Here is a 24,241-nt window from a genome sequence, read left to right as displayed (position 1 = left end):
CTAGTCCACCCCTGACCCAACAGAGGAATCCACTATTAAAGCATCCCAACACATGGCTATCCAATCACCATTAAATGCTTCTAGCAAAGGAGAGTCACCACCTCTCAAGGCAATCTGTTCCACCTCTGAACAACTATTACCATTTGGAAATTATTCCTGATGTCCAGCTGAAAACTTTATCATTTAAACCTATTGTTTCTTGTCTTCTGAAGCAACACTGAAATATGTACCCCATCTTCTATAGGAGAACTCTTCAGCTATATTTATCCACAGTGTTCTCTTCACAGGCTAAACATACCAAAATCCCTTTGACTATTATTTTGTTCCTTCCAGGCCTCTAAGCATCTTGCTTGCTGCCCTCTGGACAGGATCCTGTTTGTCAAAAATCCTTCATAAAATACAAGGCCCAGAATTGGATGAATGTTCTAGGCATGATTTACCAGCACAGAATAGAAAGGAATAATGACTTTCTTGATCTCAGCACTGTATTGTTATTGATACAACCTAGGATTATTTTTCATTTTCTTGCAGCTGCATCACACTGTTGGTTCATATTCAGCTTGTGGTCCACCAAGACTCCCAGAACTTTTTTATATGTACTGCTGCCCAGTGTTATTTTCCCCAACCTATATTCATGCCTTTGTTTTTTTCCTACCCAAGTGAAATACTTTGCATTTGTCCTTCTTGAAATTCATTTTCCTATTTTCTGCCCATCATTCCAAGTTGTCAAAATCTTGAGTCTTGATGCTATCCTCTAAATGTTTCCTATCCTTCCTATCTTTGCATCATTTGCAAATTTGACAAGAATGTTTTCTAACTCTTCATCCAAGTCATTTATAACTATGTTGAACAATACAGAACCAAGCCCTGTGGTACAGCAGTAGACATCTCCTTCTAGTTTGGCCGGATACTTGCTGAATATAATTGTTCAACCAGCTCTGTATCCATTTAAAGATACCATAGTTCAGCCTAGCTACACATTCTCTAGGATGGCATGGGATACTTCATTAAATGCTTTGCTGAGGTCCAGGTACATTATGTCAGTTGCAGCCCTGCAGTCAACAAAATTGCAGTCACTTTATCAGAAAAGGAGAATTGGGTGATTTAGTATGGCTTGTTCTTGATAAACGTATGTTTAATAATCTGTTCCAGAGTTTTGCTTGGTATCAACATCAAGCCAACAGTCTTTAATTACCTGGATCCTCTTTTATCCCTTTTTTTGAAGATAGGAATATCTTCTCCAATCCTCTAGCACTATGATTTCTCAAAGATTACAGAAGGGGACCCCAAGATGACATTCCTGAGATTCTTCAAGACTTTCAGATGTAACTGGCTTGGTCCTGGAGACAAACTAATTCATTGTAGCCAGATGAATTAACCTTTACTTACCTTGGGTTCCCATTCATTTCTTGTGCCAATTGTTCTATTTAGTCCCATTCCTCCCCTATGGGAGGAAGATCCAAACAAAGTAGGAGTTGAGTAGTTCTATCCTCTCCTTCACATTTTTTACTATCCTCAAAAGGCTTTTTGCCGCTTTTAGTCTTCTTCACAAGCTTAAGTTCCTTTTGCACTATAGCCTTTCTTATTCTTTCTTCTGCATGTTCCTCTTAACTCTTGTGCTAGTCAAACCTCCCTATGCAGCCACAAGTTTCTTCATTTTTTTCTTCTCATTGCAATGGTGAGTAATTGTACTTCTGGTATCTTATTTTTGAGAAGCTCCCAACCCTCCTGTGGTTACTTTAACCCAATAACGTCTGTTCAGGGGAATCTGCGTAGTACTTCTCTAAGCTTATTGAAATTGACTCTCCTGAAATCTAGTGTGTATGCATGATTATGCTGCAATTTCACCTGCTGTTGTATCTTGAAGCCCACAATGAAATGATTGTTTCCTCCCAACATTCCCAGTTGTTACCACTTAAAACTGTTCTTCCCAACTGGTTAGGAACAGATCTAGGAGAGCTAATCTCTTTGACACTTCTTCAGCCTTCTGGAAAATAAAACAGTCAGCAAGACCACTAAGGTCTTGGGGACCCAGCAAACTTGGTGAAGTTGGCTTTCCAATAGATGTCCAGATAGATGAAGTCTTCTATTATTACTATGTCTCTTCTTCTTGAACATTCTGTAATCTGATCCATGAGAGCAATATCCAGATCTTCTGCCTGGCCTGGTGATCTATACCACTATAATATCTTTGTTGTTTCCCTTTTCCTCTTTCCTATCCCAAATGGTCTTGACTAGATCCTCCTATTCAAATTTCTGAATTACTATATGTGTTTACTTCCTTCACATATAATGGTACTCTTCTTTTGTCTGGCATATTCATTCTGATTAACTATATCCTTTAATCCTTGAATTCCATTCATGAGTTTCATTCTATCAGGTTTCAGTGGTGCCTGCTAAATCATATATTTCTTCTAGATTAAGACTTCTTCCTGTTTGATCCTCATAATCAGTGCAAAGTAGTGCTTTCAAGTCTTTGTCTGGCTATGTCATTTGTTTCCATGTGGATCAGTGGAAAGAGATAATAGTTGGACTTCCGAGGAAATAATGGCAGATTGCAAGATAATGTAAAGATTTTTTCATATGGGAATAAATCTTTTACCTCCTACTTGTTAGGGAAGGTTATGGGCTAGAATGTAAAAGGAACCTATTAAATCTAGTTTAAAATACATACGTTATCATTATTGATATTCTTTATACCTAAGAGAATTAATCTTTTATGTCTTACTTATTAGAGAAGGTTATAAGTCAAAATGCAAAATAGATGTATTTGTTTAAAACATATAGGTTACTACTACTGGTACTCTTAATGCTTTTGCTGAGTAAGACTGATGAATCTTTCTATAATTTGGTTACACTTTAGTGATGAGAAATAGGAAGAAGAGGGTTTTTTTAAATTTCTGTAGCATTAGAGAAGGTGTTAAGTTACTGTAAATGCTTATACTTGTTTAGAGGGAGGGGCGAGTTACTTTTTATATGTCTTTTTCTTTTTTTCTTTTTCTTTCTCTTGTTCTCTTCTTTTTTGTTTGTATATCTTTTCTAATTCTGTATTAGGTTTTAATTATGCAAAATTCAAATAAAAATATTATTTAAAAAAAGGAGAGATAATTGTCAATGGGGTTAAAGTATCTTAGGAGTCTTTCCATCCCATCCTGAGTGTGAGCCCAGGAGGGCAGCACATTTCTCTCGTCAAACTATCATGCCAACAGAATATTGCTTTGGTCTCTCACCATCACGTGTCACTCTTCCTCTTTAGGGCAGAGGTAGATCCTTTCTATTTACAGAGCTTATAAGTCTTCCTCCTTAGTTTCTGAAGTTTGTGCAGCTATACTTCTTTCAGAGGTCCAGAAACCCCATGAATGGGGAAGTTCTGCAATTCCTTCTGAAGCTCCAAAGAAAAAGAGCTCTTCTTGACAGGCTTGCTCCTTTTCCTCTATACCTTCTGCTAGCCTTTCCTCTATCTTCTGGGAAGCTCCTTGGTAACGTTGACCATTCAGAAACACTTCCTGTGTCTGATCAAGAATTCCTTATCTTCCCTGATAAGCTGGAGGGTGGACAGGTTTGCCTCTAGCCCTTCTCTTGCATTTGCAGGTTGCAAAGTTCTTGTCTTCTGGAAGAAAAACAAACATGGCACATCCCGCATGACATGACAGTAGTTCTCTCCACTTGCATGTTCCTCAAATGAAGTAAGAAACAAGCCTTATTTTTGTGAAATCTCCTACAAATGGTTCTTCAAAACACCCACACAAAACATGTAATTAGCTGTCCCAGCTCACTGGCTTCTCAAAGATGTGGATTTTTGTTAGATATTCCAGCTAAACTCCTATTCACTAATCCTGTTTCTTTACTTGGCAAGCTCAGTCTCTGGAAACTGTGGTATGTAAATGGTAGTGTTAATGCACTTTGTTATGCATATGTGTATGTATATGTGTTACATTTGTGTGTTCTCTTACAGTTTCTTTTAAATTTAGAAACTCTAAAATTTTACATAGAAAAATAATAACAAAACATCTAAAATATATATAATTTTGTCATATGGAATTTAAAACAGAAAGAGAAAGAGAATGAAAAAGAGAAATTATTCTAGAATCTTGGATGATTTTAGACAATAATCTTTCAGTAAATGGCAGGATATGTATTATTATTTTCTCTATATATCTGGCATCTTTACTCAACTCATTATAGTAAGTTAGAAAGTTTATAATTAATTATATTTTCCCATTTCACTAAACTGAAAAATTATAGTTACCAGCTTTGGACCAGCCAGAATTATAAACCATGGTTTGAAGTGGATTGAAGATGTGGGTCTATTCTGAAGATAATAATCATAAATAGAAACTTCTGTCCTATTTAGGCACACTGTAGAAAAAGTAGCAAAGGATGAAAGTTTACTATCTGAAATGCAGCCATTATGGCCTAGTAGTCATATGAACAACAGTATTTTAGTTTTAGTTGCTTGAATATTGTTCGGTTAGAATCTTTCCAAAGCAAAGATAAGGTTTTAGAGTCTCATCTTTATTCCATAGCTGTCACTCACTGTATTTTGTATTTTATAATGTTTATTGTATTGTGACTACCCCTGAGTGTAATATCTGCTGCATTATATTGAACTGTGGCTGCCTTACTAACAATTCATAATTTAAATGCTTTCAAGTTTATAGATTTAAAATGTTTAATGAAAGAAGATGGCTTTGTATATATATAAACTGGACTCAATAGATACTACTTAAACTGATCAAGGATTCAACAAATGTGCTTGATAATTAGAACACCCACAAAGAACTACAGATTACATACTAAAAATATGCACACTATGTTAGGGCCCAGTGAATTCTAGGGGGGGGGGGAATGATTAAAGACCCAGATGGAAGCAAAGCACCAAGCTGAGAAATTATTGGGTCTTCAGTCTTCCAATCTTAGTTTAAAGATTGGAAGTGGCAACTGAGAAAAGGAGAGCTGTTATGAGACTTCAAGCAGGGGCTAAAACATAGCACCAGGTTTCCAGCAGACCTTAAACTGAAAGAACAATTTTAGCAAGGAAGCAACTGTACCATCCTGGAGCATTGCCACCTCAAAAGCAAGTTCACCAACATCAGAATATTTGAGAACCAAGCTCATTTATTTCTGGGTCAGCCAGAATGTATTTCAAACTGCAGCAAGGGTAGTATCTTATTTTGCAATGCTTTGAAATATTGAGTTTGTTTGCCATTCATTTTCCCTACTGGCAGGAAATCTTGCCTCATCTGACCTCCTGGCCCCTAAACTTACATGCGTACACACACACACATCTCTCAGAACTTCAGTTTAGAATGTATCATCAGGAAAATCTTGTTTCAAGAAAGTCACTTGGAGAGGAAACAAGCAGCAGATTAGTGCTTTAATGCTAGCTGATCCCCAGCTAAAGGGAAAAGGAAACCACAAAATTCTTGTTAATATCATCTCTTGAGCTACTATGTGGAAAGAGGCAAAGATCTGCAAACAATTAGAACAGCCAAGATAAATTCTGGCTGTGTTTCCTGCTTCTGCTGCAACAAACAGTCATGATTAGAGTTACTGTAAAATCACCTGGTACCAAAAATGCAAAGATATGATTCATTCAGCCTCACAGTACCTTTTAAATAACAGCAGAAGGAAAGGGATGACATATTTTTAACTAGATAGGTTCTCCTCTTGTCACCTATCCTTTTTTTTATTTTGCAAATAGGCAAAAAAATGAACAGGAACATGGATGGAGATGATAACTATTTTCTTTCCAGGGGGAGGAGGGGAGACTTTTCATTATTCAAGGAGCCGCAGCAGGTCAGAGAGTCAGGCACCGATCAATTTTTTTTTTGCGCATACTTCTATTGTTTAACTGAAGATAACACTGATTGCCTCACAATGTTCTCTGTTCTCAGTATTTCAAAGTTGGCAAAAGTGCCTTCTAAGGGGTTAAGGAGCTAGTCAGGGTTAGGAAATGCCCTCAAAAGCCAGAAGCAGCAGGAAGGTCCTATACTATACTTAATCCTGATTGTAATTAGCTCAATTGAAGATTAGGGAAAGCCAGTATGAGAGAAAAGACACAATGATATGCCTAATCAGCCCTGCTTGGTTGCTCCTGTCACAGAGAGCAATTAAACTAATAAGAAAGTAACAAGGAAGGAAAAGCTTTCAGTTAAATTTGAACCCAGATTCAAGCTGTTTCTCTACCAAACCAGCATCTGAAGCCATACTTCTCTTCCAATTCTTGAAACTAGTGAGCTTCCGTATGGTATAAAAGGTTAATTTTGACAGCTCCAGTTAAACATTTTATAATTAATAAAGCAGTTCCTACATTAGAGACTGGAGAACTTTATTAAATTTTGTGATAGGAAATGCTGTTTGTTTGAAAAAGAAAACTTAGGAGGGCTACTTATACAGACATTCCAGTTATTTTATCTGCACATGCTGCATAAGAAAAGTTAAAAAAAAAAAACTACTTGGCTAGATGTTCTGAAATATGTTATAACATGTTTTGCAACTGTACATAGCTTTAAGGCTTAAAAAGAAATTAAAAGAGGATATGAAAAGGAATCATAAACTTGATGCACTTCCTCTAGAAACTATACAGTACAAAACAGTTCTGTTTTATTTTGTATGAACCAGCAACACATGGTATAGTGATAGAATTAATAATCTGTAGTATCCTGAAATACAGTTCCAATTGATCAGCCACTTCCATGTGAGAAAATGCATAGCTAAAGTTCATGGTTGGTTTCAAAAGTCTACTATAGTTATTTGGAACACTGAAATGCTTATTGGGACTTCTGAAGGAATACATACTTTTCTAATTTGGATTCTGTAAGCTACAGACAAATTCAGCAGATACAGACAGATTTGCACTGAGAGTAAAGAATCATCAACCTATTCTTGTCCTCCAATGTTTGGTACACATTTTACATTTGGTTAGCTTTTTTATGAATAGCACTTTAATACCCAGCTGCCAACTTAAAATGTGATACCTAGTGAAGTGTATTGTATTTTAATGCCTTTTCAGATATGGAATACAAGTGAAAATCAAGTAAAGTTCAAATGAATTTGTTTAGTGCCTATTCTCCTGTCTTTATACATATTTTGTTACATTTTTTTCTTTTTTCTAAGGAAATCGTGACTATCAAAAAGCAGACCACAAATTGGTTTTAATTCATTGCAGCACTGTAACTTTTTTTGAAGTGAAAAAAGGAAGCCCATTTTTGGGTGACTCAGCATCACTGCTTCATAAATCTTTCACCTAAGTTGTGTTCTGCTTGTTTAACTGTAATTTATTAGTGATAGCAAGTAATAAACAACAGATTTTGCAGCATGTTTTAAAAATGTACTTTCTACATATAGGAGTTATGAAAAGAAATGTGTGTCAAAAAATAAACAAACAACAACAAAAAGGGAGCCCAATTCTCAAGGACTAATGAGTTCTACTCTCCATGTGTAATGACAGCATAATCTATCATTGTTCTAGTCATTCCCAAATGTCCTCACTGCTTTCATAGGAGCGTGTCAGTTTCTTGGTATTCTGAGCAACTGAGATGAAAATACTTATGATGAGACCATAAATGTCATGGGAATCGCACAAATATCACCAAACATGTAAGAGTCCATATTTACTATAATCCTTTGGTGGTTGTGGCAGCAAGGAATCTTTAATTAACCTCAACAGGACAATTCTTCTCCACAATTTAAATGATAGTTAAAATAATTGTTGCCTTTTCTTCACATTTGTCAAAATGAATTTCCAATGTTTTGAAGGTATTACCGCCCCCCCTGTGCCAAATCACAACTGCTTTTAAATCATTTCCACTTTCAGAGCATGAGAAGAAAGCCTTAATTTTTTTTTTTAGTCATAGGAAAGGATATGAGTATAATAAGAAACTAGCAAATTACTGAATGAGACATTATGTCTAGTGAATTCTTTTGGAGTGTCACAGAAAAGTAGAGGGATCTAAAGCAAAACCCATTTTGGAAACCATAATAATAACTAAGATTTCTAGTGTTTTACTTTAGCTGGCACCTCCTAATATACTAGCAATTTTCTAATGATACTAATTTTCAGCTCAAACCTTTATTCTAATGTTGTCATAGATTTCAAAGGGGAAAATATTTATAGGATTTATTTCTAGGGATGAGCTGTTTGTTGATTTAATGTTCTGACACCAGACTGAAAAATCTCTTCATTTCTACAGGAAGTACTATGCTTTAATTAATCTGAAAAGATCTCTTTATACCATTACATAGGAATATTTATACCTATCTATATCTATCTAGAATAATAAAATCTCAAATATACTTCTGTTACCCATTAAATGAGGGCTGCCATTAGAATCAAATCCTGGAAATATATTATTCCATGTTTATATTAAAAATTAGGAACACATTCTAACACCCTGCTTTTGCAGCTATAATTCTTCAGGAATGGGTTGCCCCAATATTAAAAAAGTGCATTTTTGGCTTGACCCAAAATGGGTCAAGCAACTGGTGGATCAAGAAAACATAATCTCTTCTGGAAGAGTTTTGATTTTTTCATTTGAAATTGTTTCTAGCAGGTGATTCAATGCTATATTTTGTGTGTGAACTTTTAGAATATATAATTACATAAAATAGACAGCAGAACCTCTAGAACATTTTAACATTTAGGTCAGGCAAGGAATATATTTCCAAAGACAAACTGAGGGCCTGTAAGCATGACAGTTTGCAAATTTGAAAGATATTCCACAAACAACAACAACAACAAAGACTTTCACTGAATTGTTACTATCCTAGAATTTAGTCAAGAAGAAAAAATAAGAATGGAAAGTAATAAGAATGAGTTCTTCTAAGGAAGAATGTACTGTATATCTATTTTTAGCATCATCATCATCATTATTATTATTATTTCAAAATAGTTCAGTATCATATCTCAGACATTTTTTCCAATTTCAATTAAGTCTATAAGACATTAAAAGTGTTTAGTTGCCAAGCATGTGATAATACTTATCTAAACTCCAAACAGCAGTGTGAAAAACACAACCACCTCTTTTGTGTAATCCACGGTAATCAGCTAGCAATTCTCTTTTGTATTAGGAGACAAACCTGCATACTTCAAAATCCTCAGACAAGTCGTCATAAAGTGCAGGATGTTTCTGAACAGCCACGGTCACAGAAGTCCCTGTCTCAGCAGGTGTTCCATTTCCTGGAACTGAAAAAAGTTCACTGCTTGGGCCTCCCTTGGAACCACTTTCCTCCTTGCTTGTTCTGCCTTGCCTAATGTAAGCTGAAGGCTCTGGATCCTGATGGCTGCTCTGGTGCTTTTCAGTTCGCTTCAAGGAGCTGGGTTCCACAGAGGACACAGAAGATGACGAGGGACAGTTTTCTTTATACCTTGTAATCTTCCTCCTAGGATTATTTAGATTATAGCTTTCGGGCTCAGACTTCTTTTCTCCAGTTATTCCCATGGTGACAAGTTCAATAGCATTCTTATTGCAATGCTCATCTGCAGAAATATTTGAAGGGTTGTGTCTTCTCATTCTTCTAAGCATTTTGGCTCTTTCTCTTTTTCTAACTAGGGCCCAATAATTTTCATCTGATGATGATGAATCAGATGTTGCTTTGCATAAGGCATTCCATCGAGGATTTGTGATTTTGGGATGTGACTTGACAGTCTTGTCTTTTCTTTGCTTTACTGTATCCTCATAATTCTCCTCAGCCTTCTTTCTCTGCCTAACACCTTGTTTCACTTTTTTAACATGCTCTTTCTTAGCAGAACTCAGCCCTATGACATGGGTTGATGTTTCAAATGTATCTTCTGATATGTCATGCAAAGTGGAAGATCTAAACAAAACAAGAAGCCAGGGAGATGGATAGAAAGTGATAAAACAAGGGGAGAGAGAGAGAGGGAGAGAGAGAAAGAACATAAATAAAGGAGACTGAATAGACTCAAACAGAAACATGAATATAACATGACACTGAAAATACAAACAAAAAACAGGTGAATGGAAATACATGAAAGGGGTTAGACAAACATGACATCCATAGCTCATTAAACAAAGCAGACACATACTAATCAGGTTAGGAATACTCATTTAGCACATACCTACAGATGTCCTGAGTAGAAGGGCAGACAGATAACCGTGATTGGCTCCTGGGAGCTGTCCCTGTGGTAGGACTGCTTGCCTGTTGAAAGAAGTTAGATAAATTGGAATCTTTGTCCATAAAATAAAACATAGATATTTTACTGCTTTTCCACATGATTATATATATATGAAGCTCTCCACTCTGCTTTCACATAGGCATGGCTTGTAAAACACAGGAAATTGCTAATAAAGCAAAACCCTTTTGCGGAACTAAACATTTTTCAAATACTTTAGCTGCAAGTCACGTGCACATTTTATTTTATTTTTGAGGAACAAACTTTCAGAGACTAAGGTTTCTCTTTGCATTTGGCTTCATTTGTGAACCTGTAAGAAAAAGCAGCTGCTAAACTTCAACAATGACACCTTTTTTTAGAATAAGCCAACTGCACTGATATTGTTCTGCCTGACTCAAGTGTGGGCCAAAGTTGTCAAATACTTACAATGCAAAAGATGAAAGGAAAAAAGAACACCTTACTGTAGTTCAAATACAAAAGTAACCAGCTTGAAAGGGTTTGGAAATCAGATTCCTTCTTGGAAATATATAAATGATATGATTGTGTTTATTATTTATTGCATTCAGGTTTTTTTCCTGAAGTGATGTTAAATAGTGATGTTATTTATTCACAAACCAAAGAGATGTTGTTAACAAGATGCATCATATTAAAGTTTATTCAGTAAACTATAAAATCAGACACAGATGAGAGGGGACACAGAAGAACCTTCTCATGCCCCTGGGTTCTGCTCTATATACAAACATTTCAGATAAATGCTTAACAATGAAAAATAAGAAAAACTTCAAAAAATGCTGTAAATACTGGGAACAGATGGTGAGCATACTACGTTGATTCTTGTCTCAACACCTGGGATCAATTCTAATATTTCATGAGGAAGTTAGATAGGGGAATCTAGAGTAATCTATCTAACTTCCTAGTATCTAGAATGGCCTTTTTGATGATATGTGTGTGCATATTTCTTTTAAATGCTGCTGCAGTTGTGTTACTTTATCTAGCCTTGTTTGGTCGATGAAAAATAATTTGAGACACCCACTGTATCCAATAGTTTTTAAGACTGCTTATTGATTCAGTATAGGAAGAGAGGGTAAAATATAATCATTTGCTTCCCATCTAAATAACCAAGATGAGTACTGAGTAAATGTTTGGGGGTTGGGAGAGGGATTGCGGACAGAGAAAGAATTTCCAGATTAAAATCATGTAGATTCTCCAGGTCCCTCATGCTTTCATATGACTTGATCTATTTTCCCCCAACCAAACTGAAAAATGGAACCTTGTGATCTACTTTATCATATATACAAAACATTCATTCTTCTTTAGGTTTAATTATATATAAAATATATATAAAAGTAAATTTATGTAATGATTGCCAGTGAATGGAATGACAAATAAATATAAACGAAAGAGAAAAAAATATATTGATTCACTCAACCCTATTTACAGCTCTGAAGAACAGATGATAGTTTGTAACTTTTCAGTTTGAAATTCTAATTCATACAGTGACATTACTCACTCGATATGTATAAACTGTCTTTCAATACAGTAGCACCTTTTCTGAAATTTCATATTATAATCCCCATAATACCCCATCTATTACAAAGTAATTTAACTTGAAGTTTTTCTGGAGAGTGGTGGTCGGTATATTGTTGTTGTTGTTGTTGTTGTTATTATTATGGTTGGTTGCACAGTCATCCAGATGTTTAGACTGGATTTGGCATTTTTATCCACCTATCGAATCCTTCCCAAGGACCTAGGATAGGCAGATGTTGTTGTTTGATGGTGCTAAAGGCACTGTCACAGGATTTAAGCTGTTTCAAGTAAAGCTGCCTTTTGCAATTGACTGATGGTCAATGCCAATAGTGTTCAAGTGGTGCTCCAGATGTTTTGAGATTGCACCCACGGTGCCTATTACTATTAGTACTATCTTTGCTTTCTTTTGCCATAGGCATTCTACTTCTATTTGCAGGACTTTATATTTTGTGATTTTCTCCAGTTCTTTCTCTTCTATTTTGCTGTCTCCAGATATCCAGACTTTTTTGTCTTTCTTATCAACATTTGTTAAGTCTGGGGTGTTGTGTGGCTGGTGCTTGTCTGTCTGAATTCTAAAGTCCCAGAGCATTTTAACTTCTTCAATTTCAATTACTTTTTCAGTTTTGTGGTCCCACCAGTTCTTGTTTGCAGGCAAATGGCATTTCTTACAGATATTCCAATGCACAGTTGTTTGCTACTTTGTCATGCCATTGTTTGTAGTCAGTCTATGTGATCTTCTTGCAGCAGCTAACTAGATGGTTCACTGTTTCTTCAGCTTCTTTGCAGAGGTCGCATTTGCTGTCTGTTGCTGTCGTCTCAATTCTGGCTTTACATGTGTTTGTTCTTAAGGCTTGGTCTTGTATAGCCAGAATTAGCTCCTCTGTCTATTTCTTCAACTTTCCTGCTCTTAGCCATTGCCAGGTCTTGTTGTTATCTGCTTTGCCTGCTAATTTGTTTGTGTGTGTGTGTGTGTGTGTGTGTGTGTGCATGTACTGGCCATGTAATACTTTGCCTTGCCATGTCTCTTTTCTATTCTTCATTTGGTCTTTCTTATAGGCCAGTTTGATCTCTTCAGTATTCAGTAAGCCTTCATGATATACTAACTTCAGTGCATCTTCTTCACTGTCCTTTGGATATTCTTCTAATTCCCTTTTTTCTTCTTCAACTGTCTGGTGTACTTGTAACATTCCATGTCCACCTATGCTCCTTGGTAAGTAGAGTCTGTCAACTTCGCTGTGTGGATGAAGGGCATGATTCATTAACATTATTTTTCTGGTCTTCCTATCTCCAGGGCTTTTAGTTCAGCTTGAGTCCAGTCCACTATTCCAGCTGTATATCTAATGATTGGATTTGCCCAGGTGTTAATCGCCTTGATCGTATTTCCACCACTGAGTTTGGACTTTAAGATCTTCTTTGCTCTTCTGATGTATTCACTACTAATCTTTTTCTTGAGTTCAGTGTGCTTGATATTGTCAGCCTGAAGGATGCCCCGGTATTTGTATCATTTTCCTCATCCAGACTCTTCTTGTTATTTCCATTGGATATCTTGATTCCTTCAGTTTTCACTATTTTTCCCCTGTTAATGGTAAGGATGGCACATTTGTCCAGTCCAAACTCCATTGCAATATCTTGGCTGTATATTCGGACAGTGTTGAGCAGCAATTCCATTACAGATAGTGCTTTTCCATATAGCTTCAGATAGTCCATGAAAAGGAGGTGAGATAGCCTGCCAGATGTTTTTGATATTTGATAGCCATGGCCTGCCTAGTTCAGTATTGTTGACAGAGGTATCATTGCAATGACAAATAGTAGTGGTGATAGTGAGTCTCCTTGAAAGATTCCTCTCTTGATATTAACCTCTTCCAGTCTATCGCCATTGACCAGCAATTGTGTCTTCCATGGTGCCACTGATCTTTGTACAAAACTTCTGATGTTTTTCTACTGACTCTTGTTATTTCTAGACACCTGATTATCCAATCAGGTGGCAGGGAGTTGAATGCCTTCTTGTAATCAAACCAAGTTACATTCAAGTTAGTTTTCCTTCTCTTACAGTTTTCCAAAATCATCTTGTCAGTTAGGAGCTGATGTTTTGTTCCTCTGCTGTTTGGGCAGTTTCCTTTCTGCTAAGATGGAAAGAGCTTGTTTTCAACTAGATGCTGTTGAAACTGCATCAGCTACCACACTAGTTACTGGTGTGATAACTGATGCAGTCCAATAGCATCTGTTGCTGCCCCTTTTGCTGGATCTTTCATTATCAGGTAGTTCTGCCAGATGTTAGCCAGTCTTCAATTTCACCTCCTTGTAATGTGTTGTTAAACTGCTTGGCAATGAATGGGTGCAGACCAGTCAAATGTTTCAACCAAAAACCGTGCAGTTCATCTTCACCTGGTGCTGACCAATTCTTGATCTTCCTTGCCCTTTTTCCCACCATTTCTGTTGTTGTTATTATGTTTGGTTGCACAGTCAGCCAGATGTTTAGACTGGATTTGGCATTTTTATTCACCTATCGAGTTGTTGTTGTTATTGTTGTTTATATCATCTGTTGTTAATTGGCTAAATTTGTTCTGTTGGTTTTTATGTCTTTATTGTAGTTTTATCATGGATGTTTTAAATTGATGATATTGTATATTCTCCTTTTGATTGTTATTGTAAATTATTGTGAATCTGTAGCTCATTATGTGGTACATAAATAATACATAAAATCCCCAACATTACATCCATATATTACTGCAGTAATGGCAGTTGACTCTAAGTGTGAAATATTACAAAATACTGGACTCTACAATCCTACTCATGTCTGTTGAGAAGCCCTACTGGTTTCAATCTGGTTTATTTTGCTTAAAATGAATTACTTTAAAAGTGTGATTTTGGATATGTTAATTGTATGAAGACCTTGCTGAAATGTTAACTTCTCTCTGAAGTGGAATTATGCTCAGACTTGTATCTTTAAGCACTACAATTGCAATTTCTGCTCAAACATCACACTTGCCAATTTAGTTGGAACGCAACCCATATGTACTTCCACATTAATTATCTACGCTTCCTGTGCTATCCTGTTTTCCTTTCCAATCCACACAATGTTTTCTCCATCCATCTTTCCATACCTAAGATCCTCTTCTTCTTCAAAACTTAGATACTTGAAAGTAACCTAAAATGCAAATCCCCTGCTTGCCTTTTCTATTATTAAAATGTATTTTGTTCTGTAACACAAAGCTGAAAACTCCTAAAATTATCATAACACAGTTGGGGTGTGTGTGGAATAATTAGTAAAAATTGCATTGATAGATTGGTTTTAGTGCCTGTTTTAGGTTTCATGAGTGAAGCAAGCATCACAGTGATGATATAAAATGTCTGTGAGGATCTTCTCTACAGAAAGCTAGTCCAGATCTAGCACAGGATACCTAACTGCAAGGGTGTTTTTAGAATTTACAAATAATCTTCCAATGAAATATTATTTCACTATTTGCAGCAAGCAGAGGTTAAAATCTATTCAGTTTTTTTTAAGATGCTTTATCCTGCCTTTATTATTTTTTACAAATAACTCAAGGTGGCAAACATACCTAACACTCCTTCCTCCTCCTATTTTCCCCATTACAACAACCCTGTCAGGTGTGTTGGGCTGAGACAGTGATTGGCCCAAAGTCACTCAGCTCGCTTTCATGCCATGGGACTACAACTCTAGTTCCATGGCATAGTCTCCTGCTTTCTGGCCTGGTGCCTTAACCACTAGACCAAATTCTGGAAACATACCATAGTTCAGCTGAGGATAAAAGATGTTCATTGCTGACTGAGCTTTAGAACTATTGAAAACAAACAGAACTAATGCCCAGCTAAACTGTATCATTCACAACTGCTTGATAATAAATGGGGGAAAATTAATATTTTCTAAGAGCAGATAGGTCAGTTTAAGTCAGGTAAGGTAAATAAGCAGAAGCAGGTGACCTGCCACCAGGACAAAGGATTGTATATGCTCCTGTTCCTGCTCACTTCTTTTTAATTGAACATTTGGAATATAAATGTTCTATTAATTCCAAATTCTATAATATCCATTGGTTAAATGCTAAAAAGTTAAAAGTAAACCACTTTATTCATAGGAAATTATCATATCAAGAAAACATGAATGGAATTTGTAGAATGATAACACAAAAATGAAAATCAATACTAAATAGTAATTGACATAATCTTCCATTTTCCACATCATGATTCCTTGATTGGCTAAAACAATTTTAACAGCATAAAGAGTTTTAAATAGCATTCAAAATAGTGTATTTAAAGTCACATTTAAATGAAAGAAAGTTACACCACAGACTAGTTTCTGAAAAATTTATCAAAGCAGATTTTATCAGCTGAGGCCAATAACATATGGAAACTAATTTATTAACAAATCAGCTTATTTCTTTGTGGGAACAGAACATAGTTTCAGATACAATACACTTCAATAAGCTTAGTTCTAGTATTTTGAAAAGTGTTAGAAATACTACACTTCTCATTATTTTCAAAGTTCTTATACTAATATACTGATACTTTATACTGAATGACTAAATGGACTGGATAAACTAAACTAAGTAATCTGACTTAGAATAGTGTTATTGCCCTCTCTTAACAATAACAAATATCCCACTTGCTGAAAGAGATCAGCAAAGCACAAGGGAAAAAAAAATGAAATTTATGTGACTGGCTAGCTATGAAAAAAACATATTAGTTCTAGCTGGCTGCCATCTGCTAACTGTAGGGCCATATTGGAAAGCACACTGGTGAGAGTGAAGCACCTGTCCTTGGAACATTAAAACAGTGGCATCCTTGGGAAAGCTCAGTCTACTGCTTAAAGGCTTTTTCCAGTTTCCTCTGCCACATCTGTCATTCTTTCATTAACATCTTTTAGACATAGTCTGTCCATAGAAGCAGACATCGTTACTGACAGTGTTGATATTGTAGTTACAAACTTCTGGCTCCATTCTTCAAATATCTCCTTTAATATTTCCAATGTTTTAACGTTTTGTATCATTCTAAGTCCCAGTATTCTGACCTCAGGCTATTTTTTTCAAACCTGTCATTTTGAAGGTCTCTAATAGCTTTAGAATAGTTAACAGGTAATTTCCAAAAGTGATTAGAAAGGGAGGTTAGCAAATTTAGCATCCTTTAAAAGGATCCACCATGGTTGCAAGCAAGATGGCTGATCCCATTGTCTTTAGTGCTCAAACCCGCGGAAAACCACTGTCCTTCAGTCTCCTCATGAGGAATAGCTGTCCAGAGCACATATGGCCAATCTCCTATCCTCTCCTTATCCTGAGAGATTCCAAGGAACCAGTCTACTCTTCGGTTGCTTGGTCTTTGCCATGGTTGTTGGCTCCATTTTCGCAGAGCTGTCTTCAGTTTGCTATACCTCCCCTGGAAGTCCACTATTCTATCACACAATACATGATCAGCCTCACCTCTACAAATATTCATTGATTATGCATATCCAAAAGTAGCCAAAATGGAGCTGCACAATCTCCATTTGAGAAATTCAATATATTTTGGGGGGAAAGAGACACAACATTTCTAGTTAAGTGGTTGGGGAAGACATCCATATATTCTAATAACAAAGGCCATCCTCATGATAAAATGCTGATTTGTCTGCTTTCAATAAGAGAATTCAAACCCATCCCATTTTGTTACTTATGCTGCAGATTCATATATTGTCAGCAAGAAAGTATGTTATTCAATTGTTTGTGCCATCCTTCTTTGATGCTTCCGTTGTATAAATGATTATCCAGAAGAGTACTAAATCCAGAATACAAATCCTTTGTATAAATAATTATCCAGAAGAGCATATACAATTGCTTGCCTATATCAATAAGTTTACTTTAGAATGCTGCTACTTTTACAAACACCTAGTGATTGCCATGCTGTCATGTGTAATAAGTTACTGCAGAGTTATCCTTTGATGTAGTGTTCACCAACCCCATATTTTGTTCAATGGCTTGGTCAGGGATGTTTTGTAGCAACAAAAAAGAAGTTTTTAAAAACTTTTATTTATTTTTTTCAAATTCTTTCTCCCGTTTATCCAAAATTGTTATCATTTCTCCTCCTTGAGCTTAAGGCTCCAAGAAATTATTACTATAACTATGACTCTTCTTATCTCCTATGCTCTAGCACAAAGCTTTTTCCTAAATGAGCTGAATGTCTGTCTGTCTACCTATCTATTTATTTTGAAATGTCAACATAGTTCTTAAGAATTTGCAAATGAGGTGTACTATATCATCTAAGGTGTACTATATCATCTAAGTCAATCTGCATATCAGAAAGATGGTTTGAGAGTTGTGTACATTTAGATAATATCAGATTTAGTGAAATAAATTGCCTTTTTGCTCTTGATTTTAGTAAGATGTGGCATGTTTCCAAAAAGACATATATTGGCTTTACATCAGAGGTCAGCATGTTTGGATAATCATGGAAAGCTCATAAACTTTGAAGGGACCATCACTTGGAACATCAACACTGAACCTTCTATGGCTTTGCTCTGATATGAGCTATACCCATTACCTTCATAACAATGGCTTTACCTCTAGTGTATTAACTCTTAATTGCTTCCAGTTTAGATACAAAACTCTGTAAATTCCAGCATGACTTTTACTTAGCATCTTGCTTGATTTAAATGACATTCTATCTTTTGTTGTTTTTGTAATTCTGAAAACTCTGAGATGTGTGATTCAGAGTCATCAAGAATGAAGGGACATGAACAGTTTTTTAAAATCACATCTACATAGCCATTTGAATTCTTGCCAAAGCCTGTTTACAAAGGACAAATATAGCTTAATACAACTTTCCTGCAATGAAGTCTTCTAGCTCCTTTATTCAGTTTCTTCCCACTTGTTCCCCACCTTTTGCTATTTCTATCTTCACTTTCATTTCTTAAAAAGATTATTCAGCTAAGTATTTAGGGTGGAGTGGGGGTTAAGAAAAGAGACATATAAGTAACCTTGCACTACTCTAAAAAGAATTCAAGCTTAGTTGGACAACTAGCACTAGGCTCAAATGTCTGCCTTGCATCTATGTCTACTTCTACTTTGTACTATTATTAATAATGCAATTTTAATATTTTCTGTAGAGGTAAGTCAAGCTTCAGATAAAATTTAATCAGAAGGAGACCCTGATAACAGAGCAAGACAGTGCCCCAATCACCAGAAAAGATTCTGTCTATGTAGAGTCAAGGCTAAGTAAACCCAAGTGATTTCATCAGCAAAATGCTACAGAAACTGATCATACCACCTCAGTGGGAGATCTCAGAACTGATTCCTCACAAACATGGAGTTCACCACCCTAGGTAGAGCCACTGGACATCAGCTGTCTGATGTAATAAGGGAGGAAAAATAAAAACACTTCGCCTCCTTTTATAGTCAGGGTATAGGTTAAACATAGGCATGTATCCAAGGTTGGTTGGATTTGCTTCTAGACTTCTTACACCAGTGCTCCAGGTGTGGTTTCTGGTGCTTCACCTCCCAAAGGCCTCAGTAAACAGTCACCATCCAGGATTGGACCTTGGGAAGAGGCCACATAGGGACAATAACATCCAGTGCATAGTTTATTTCCTGCCAGCCACTTATAAGATGCTGAGCAGAACTGCTCATCAGAGTTGGAAAATCCCCAAGTCCTCTCTAAAACCAGTTGGGCCCATTAGGGGCAGACCATCCAGATCAGTCCCACCACCTTACGGAGATCCAGGAGGCTACCAACTGGAACTTGACTAGAGCATGATCTGACCGTGGCATTAGGATGATGGAAATTCCCTCCACTTCCAGTTCCTATAACAATTGCTTGGAGACAAAAACAAGATCCCAAGTATGACCCCCACATGTGTTGACGCTGAAATGACCTGAAACAACCCATAGTTGCTATTGAGGACATGAACTCAACTTTTACCCATACCAGTCCTGGAAGCTGACAAATTGAAGTTACCCAGCACCAAAATACATGGTGCTCCACTACAACCCCAATACCATATAAAGCAGAGAAGGAACCTGCTGGGCACCAGATTGGTCAGGTCACATACAAGACTCTCTACAGTCCAGCATCAGAAATAGGCTTCCATATCCAGATATCCTCACAGAAGTGTCCCTGGTCATGGTCAAGGTCTCTCTTATGATCATAACTAGCCTCTCCAAGGTTATTCCTCAATAACCATCCTTCCTTCAACCATGGATATCAGGGCAAGGCTAAAACTGATACCATCATTATTCTTCATGGAACAATTTAATGCCTGAAACAATTACTTTTTGAAATAGTCAATCTGAAGTGAGTCCAAATTCAGTAATGAAACTTAAACTGTTCTGAATTCAACTGGTATATTTTTGTCAGTCTGCAGCACTGAAAAGTAATTGGATATATTTCACATTTTAATACTGTAACTGCCTTATTGTAATGAAATCAGTATACAACATTGTCCATTAACAATGTGTCCAGCTGCTTACACAGAGTAAAGTTAATAATTTCTAGGCAAGAGAATAAATGGTCAGTTACAACAGGTGGCAAAACCAGTAGCAAGCATTTTAGACTTCAAAGACTCTTAGTTCCCGACTGGAAAGTCTTCACATTTAAAACAAAAATATTTTTGAAAGGAATATTGAATATGAAATTTATGAACTGCAACATATCGTAACACTTGATTTTGTATTTTTCATACACACACACACACAGTACTGTGCAAAAGTTTTAGGCAGGTGTGAAAAAATGCTGTCAAGTAAGAATGCTTTCAAAAATATATATTGTAATTGTTTATGTTTATCAATTTACAAAATGCAAAGTGAGCAAACAGAAGAAAAACCCAAATTAAATCAATATTTGGTGTGACCACCCTTTGCCTTCAAAACAGCATCAATTCTTCTACTGTAGGTACACTTGCACACAGTTTTTGAAGGAACTTGGCAGGTAGGTTGTTACAGACAATTTGGAGAACCACAGATCTCCTGTGGTTGTAGGCTGCCTCAGATCCTTCTGTCTCTTCATGTAATCCCAGACAGACTCGATGATGTTGAGATCAGGGCTCTGTGGGGGCCAAACTATCACTTCCAGGACTCCTTGTTCTTCTTTACGCTGAAGATAGTTCTTCATGACATTGGCTGTATGTTTGGGGTCATTGTCCTGCTGCAGAAGAAACTTGGGGCCAATCACACGCCTCCATGATGGTATAGCATGATGGATAAGTATCTGCCTGTATTTCTCAGCATTGAGGACACCATTGATCCTGACAAATCTCCAACTCCATTTGCAGAAATGCAGCCCCAAACTTGCAAGGAACCTCCACCAAGCTTCACTGTTGCCTGCAGACACTCATTATTGTACCACTCTCCAGCCCTTTGACAAACAAACTGCCTCCTGCTACAGTCAAATATTTCAAATTTTGACTCATCAGTCCAGAGCACCTGCTGCCATTTTTCTGCACCCCAATTCCTATGTTTTCATGCATAGTTGAGTCACTTAGCCTTGTTTCCATGTCGGAGGTATGGCTTTTTGGCTGCAATTCTTCCATGAAGACCACTTCTGGCAAGACTTCTCCAGACAGTAGATGGGTGTACCTGGGTCCCACTGGTTTCTGCCAGTTCTGTCCTGATGGCACTGCTGGACATCTTCCAATGTCGAAGGGAAGTAAGCATGATGTGTCTTCCATCTGCTGCATTAAGATTCTTTGGCCGACCACTGTGTCTATGGTCCTCAATGTTGCCCACTTCTTTGTGCTTCTTCAAAAGAGCTTGGACAGCACATCTTGAAACCCCAGTCTGCTTTGAAATTTTTGCCTGGGAGAGACCTTCTGATGCAGTATAACTACTTTGTGTCTTGTTGCTGTGCTCAGTCTTGCCATGGTGTATGACCTGTGACATGAAACTGTCTTCCACAACCTCACCTTAGTAGCAGAATTTGGCTGTCCCTCACCCAGTTTTAAGCCTCCTACACAGCTCTTTCTATTACAGTTAATGACTGTGTTTCAACCTACATATGAAATTGATAATCATTAGCACCATAATTGGTTAATCATACACCTGACTCTAATCCTACAAGATCCCTGACTTTGTGCAAGTATACAAAGTGTGCAAGTGTAAGAATTGGTGCTGGTTTGAAGCCAAAGGGTAGTCACACCAAATATTGATTTGATTTAGATTTTTCTTCTGTTCGCTCAATTTGCATTTTGTAAATTGATAAACATAAAGAGTTACAACATATATTTTTGAAAGCATTCTTACTTTACAGCATTTTTTCACACCTGCCCAAAACTTTTGCACAGTACTGAATGTGTGTGTGTGTCTGTGTATATATATACACACACACACACACACACACACACACATACATACATACATACATGCAGTTTTGCTCTAGATTAACAACTTATATTACAATGTTTTTGTCATTTTTTCCCCTGGTATAAATTTTTTGACTTCTCCATTTATGCAGAAAAAACACATTGAGGAGAAACTGAAGGAGAGATATAGATAACATAAAAAAGAAACAAAGAAGAGGAAGAGGGAGGAAAAAGACAGAATGCTACTTGAATCCACCTACTTTTTTGTTTTTTTACTATGCCTACTTTTTGTTAAAATAAGGCCTTCCTCTGGCATGCTGAAAAACTGCAAGGAAGAAAATGAAAACCTCACTTCTATATGGGATCTTTCTTAGTGGGCCTGCTGCACCCAACCAGGAAAGCCTGGAGTAAATACCACAGTTACCACTTTCACTAGTAGTTTTTGCCATCACCTCACTCTCTTGTGTTTTTCTTTTATTAGTAGGAAGGAGACAGCATTTCTTTCTTTTATCCTTGTTCTGATATCCGCAACTCAAGGAAGCAAGCAGATATCTGAGCAAGGCTAAAAGAAGGAAATCTTGTCTCCTTTCTACTAATAAAAGAATAACACAGGGGCAGTTTAAGCCTGAAACTGGGGTTGAATTGCAGAGACCTAGGCCATATGTGTAGCAAGATTATAACCCACAAGACACAAACTAGCACTAAAATTGCCTGTTTGAAATAATATTTATTTACTAATATGCTCAGTGAAAGCCAGTTTGGTGTAGTGGTTAAGGCACCACACTAGAAACTGGGAGATTGTGAGTTCTAGTCCAGCCTTAGGCACAAAGCCAACTGTGCCTAATGTGACATTAGGCCAATCGCCCTCTTGCAGCCATAGGAAGAAGGCAATGGCAAATCACTTCTGAAAATCTTGCCAAGGAAACTTCAAGGACTAGTCCAGGCAGTTGCCAGGAGTCAACATTGACTCAAAAGCACCCACCCCAAAAAAGATACTCAATAGCAAAAGAAATAAAAATGGATGTTAGAAAATAGGCTTTGATTTGAAAGCGACAGTAAGTAGGTTCATTTAAAATGGAGACTAAACCTCAGGGAAAACAGCCATAAAAGGAATCAGCAAGGCTTTGAGCACATCCAAAATAAAATTAGAGCGTATCCTTGATCTAATTATTTACTGTGTGAAGAATCCTGAAATAATTCAGTTAGAGTGGGCCCTTTCTTTCCATAGACAAATTGCTCCCAGGAAGCCTCGAAGAACAAAAGCATCTAGCAAGCTCCTTCCTAATTTCAAGGGGAGGGGAGATGTTTGTCCAAGGTTTTAGACAACTAGTCTTCCTGGGTTCCTTACTAAAGCTAGAAGTTATTAGGTTACAGTCATTTGTGTATACTTCTGATTCAACAGGGACCTCTAGAAGCTTGCTAGAGGTGCAGATTATAAGGGTGATAAAAGTTCTTAGATTCTGAGACCAGTACAGCTCAGAGGTTCAACTTTTTGTGTATAGCATTACCTGAGTAAATATTCTAAATCAGACATTAGTCTTGTTGAGTCTAACATGAGAGTATAATGCCCAATTTCAAAGCTACAATTATAATAAACGTTGCTGTTATTCTTGTAGAATCACAGCATCACACAAAGTCCCTTATAAGCATGCAGTCAAATCCCATGCACATTTAGTCAGAACTACATCCCATTATATCCAATAGGACTCATTTGTATCTAAAAATCCACTGAAATAGTATGCATATAGCAACAAAACTCCCTGAGAATGACTTGCAACTTACCTTTGAAATGTTACTTGATCGACTTGTTGAACGCCCTGGAGATTTCTCATTCTGTTAAAAAAAATGTAAGGTTTGTTTAGCTTGGGCTAAAAGAGAAAATTAAAACTTACAAGTATTATTGTTACTTTATCACTCCATTGAGAAGTTCATGCAATTCAGAGATTGTTGACTGGAATTCAAAGAAATACTTTCAGCATGCTGAAGAGCTCAAATGCACCCAGAAGGATTTCTAATTTTGCACTCTTTTAACAAAAAATCTTTATGCTATATTATAAACTAATTTTTGAAAGTCTCTACAGTTCAGAAGTGGCATCTCATAGTATGGAGAGCTACTGCCCAAGAAAGCCAAATCAGAGGTTCCTTTGTGCAATGAAATTAATTATGCATTTCTTTGGATCCTAGCCATTATTTAACAGACATAACAATTGAGGTTGATGATACAGAAAGAGAACATAAATGAGGGGGTGAAAAAACACAAAAAAAGAACATGTAGATTTTTACACAAGAAATGCCAAGGAAGA

At 36.7% G+C, this 24,241-nt stretch overlaps 1 protein-coding gene across 2 annotated transcripts in view; it reads right to left on the bottom strand.

The window, feature by feature from the left end:
* Positions 1 to 24,241, bottom strand: part of MARCHF1 (membrane associated ring-CH-type finger 1) — a 114,986-nt gene that overhangs the window by 49,677 nt on the left and 41,068 nt on the right. Inside the window, exons 2-4 of one of the 2 annotated variants that reach the window (XM_088132680.1) lie at positions 23,721 to 23,771; positions 10,082 to 10,161; positions 9,082 to 9,819 (exon numbers count right to left, since the gene is read on the bottom strand). In XM_088132680.1, the coding sequence (XP_087988806.1) occupies positions 9,082 to 9,819; positions 10,082 to 10,161; positions 23,721 to 23,771 (869 nt within the window). The remainder of the gene's footprint in view (positions 1 to 9,081; positions 9,820 to 10,081; positions 10,162 to 23,720; positions 23,772 to 24,241) is intronic. The other variant, XM_088132689.1, reaches the window with a different exon arrangement.

The sequence above is a fragment of the Python bivittatus genome, unplaced genomic scaffold (genome assembly GCF_059951505.1).
Source record: "Python bivittatus isolate LINGU-HERP-01145 unplaced genomic scaffold, Pbiv_v1 ctg000070_np1212, whole genome shotgun sequence".
Taxonomy (NCBI): Eukaryota; Metazoa; Chordata; class Lepidosauria; order Squamata; family Pythonidae; genus Python; species Python bivittatus.
This window is presented reverse-complemented; position numbering and strand designations above follow the sequence as displayed.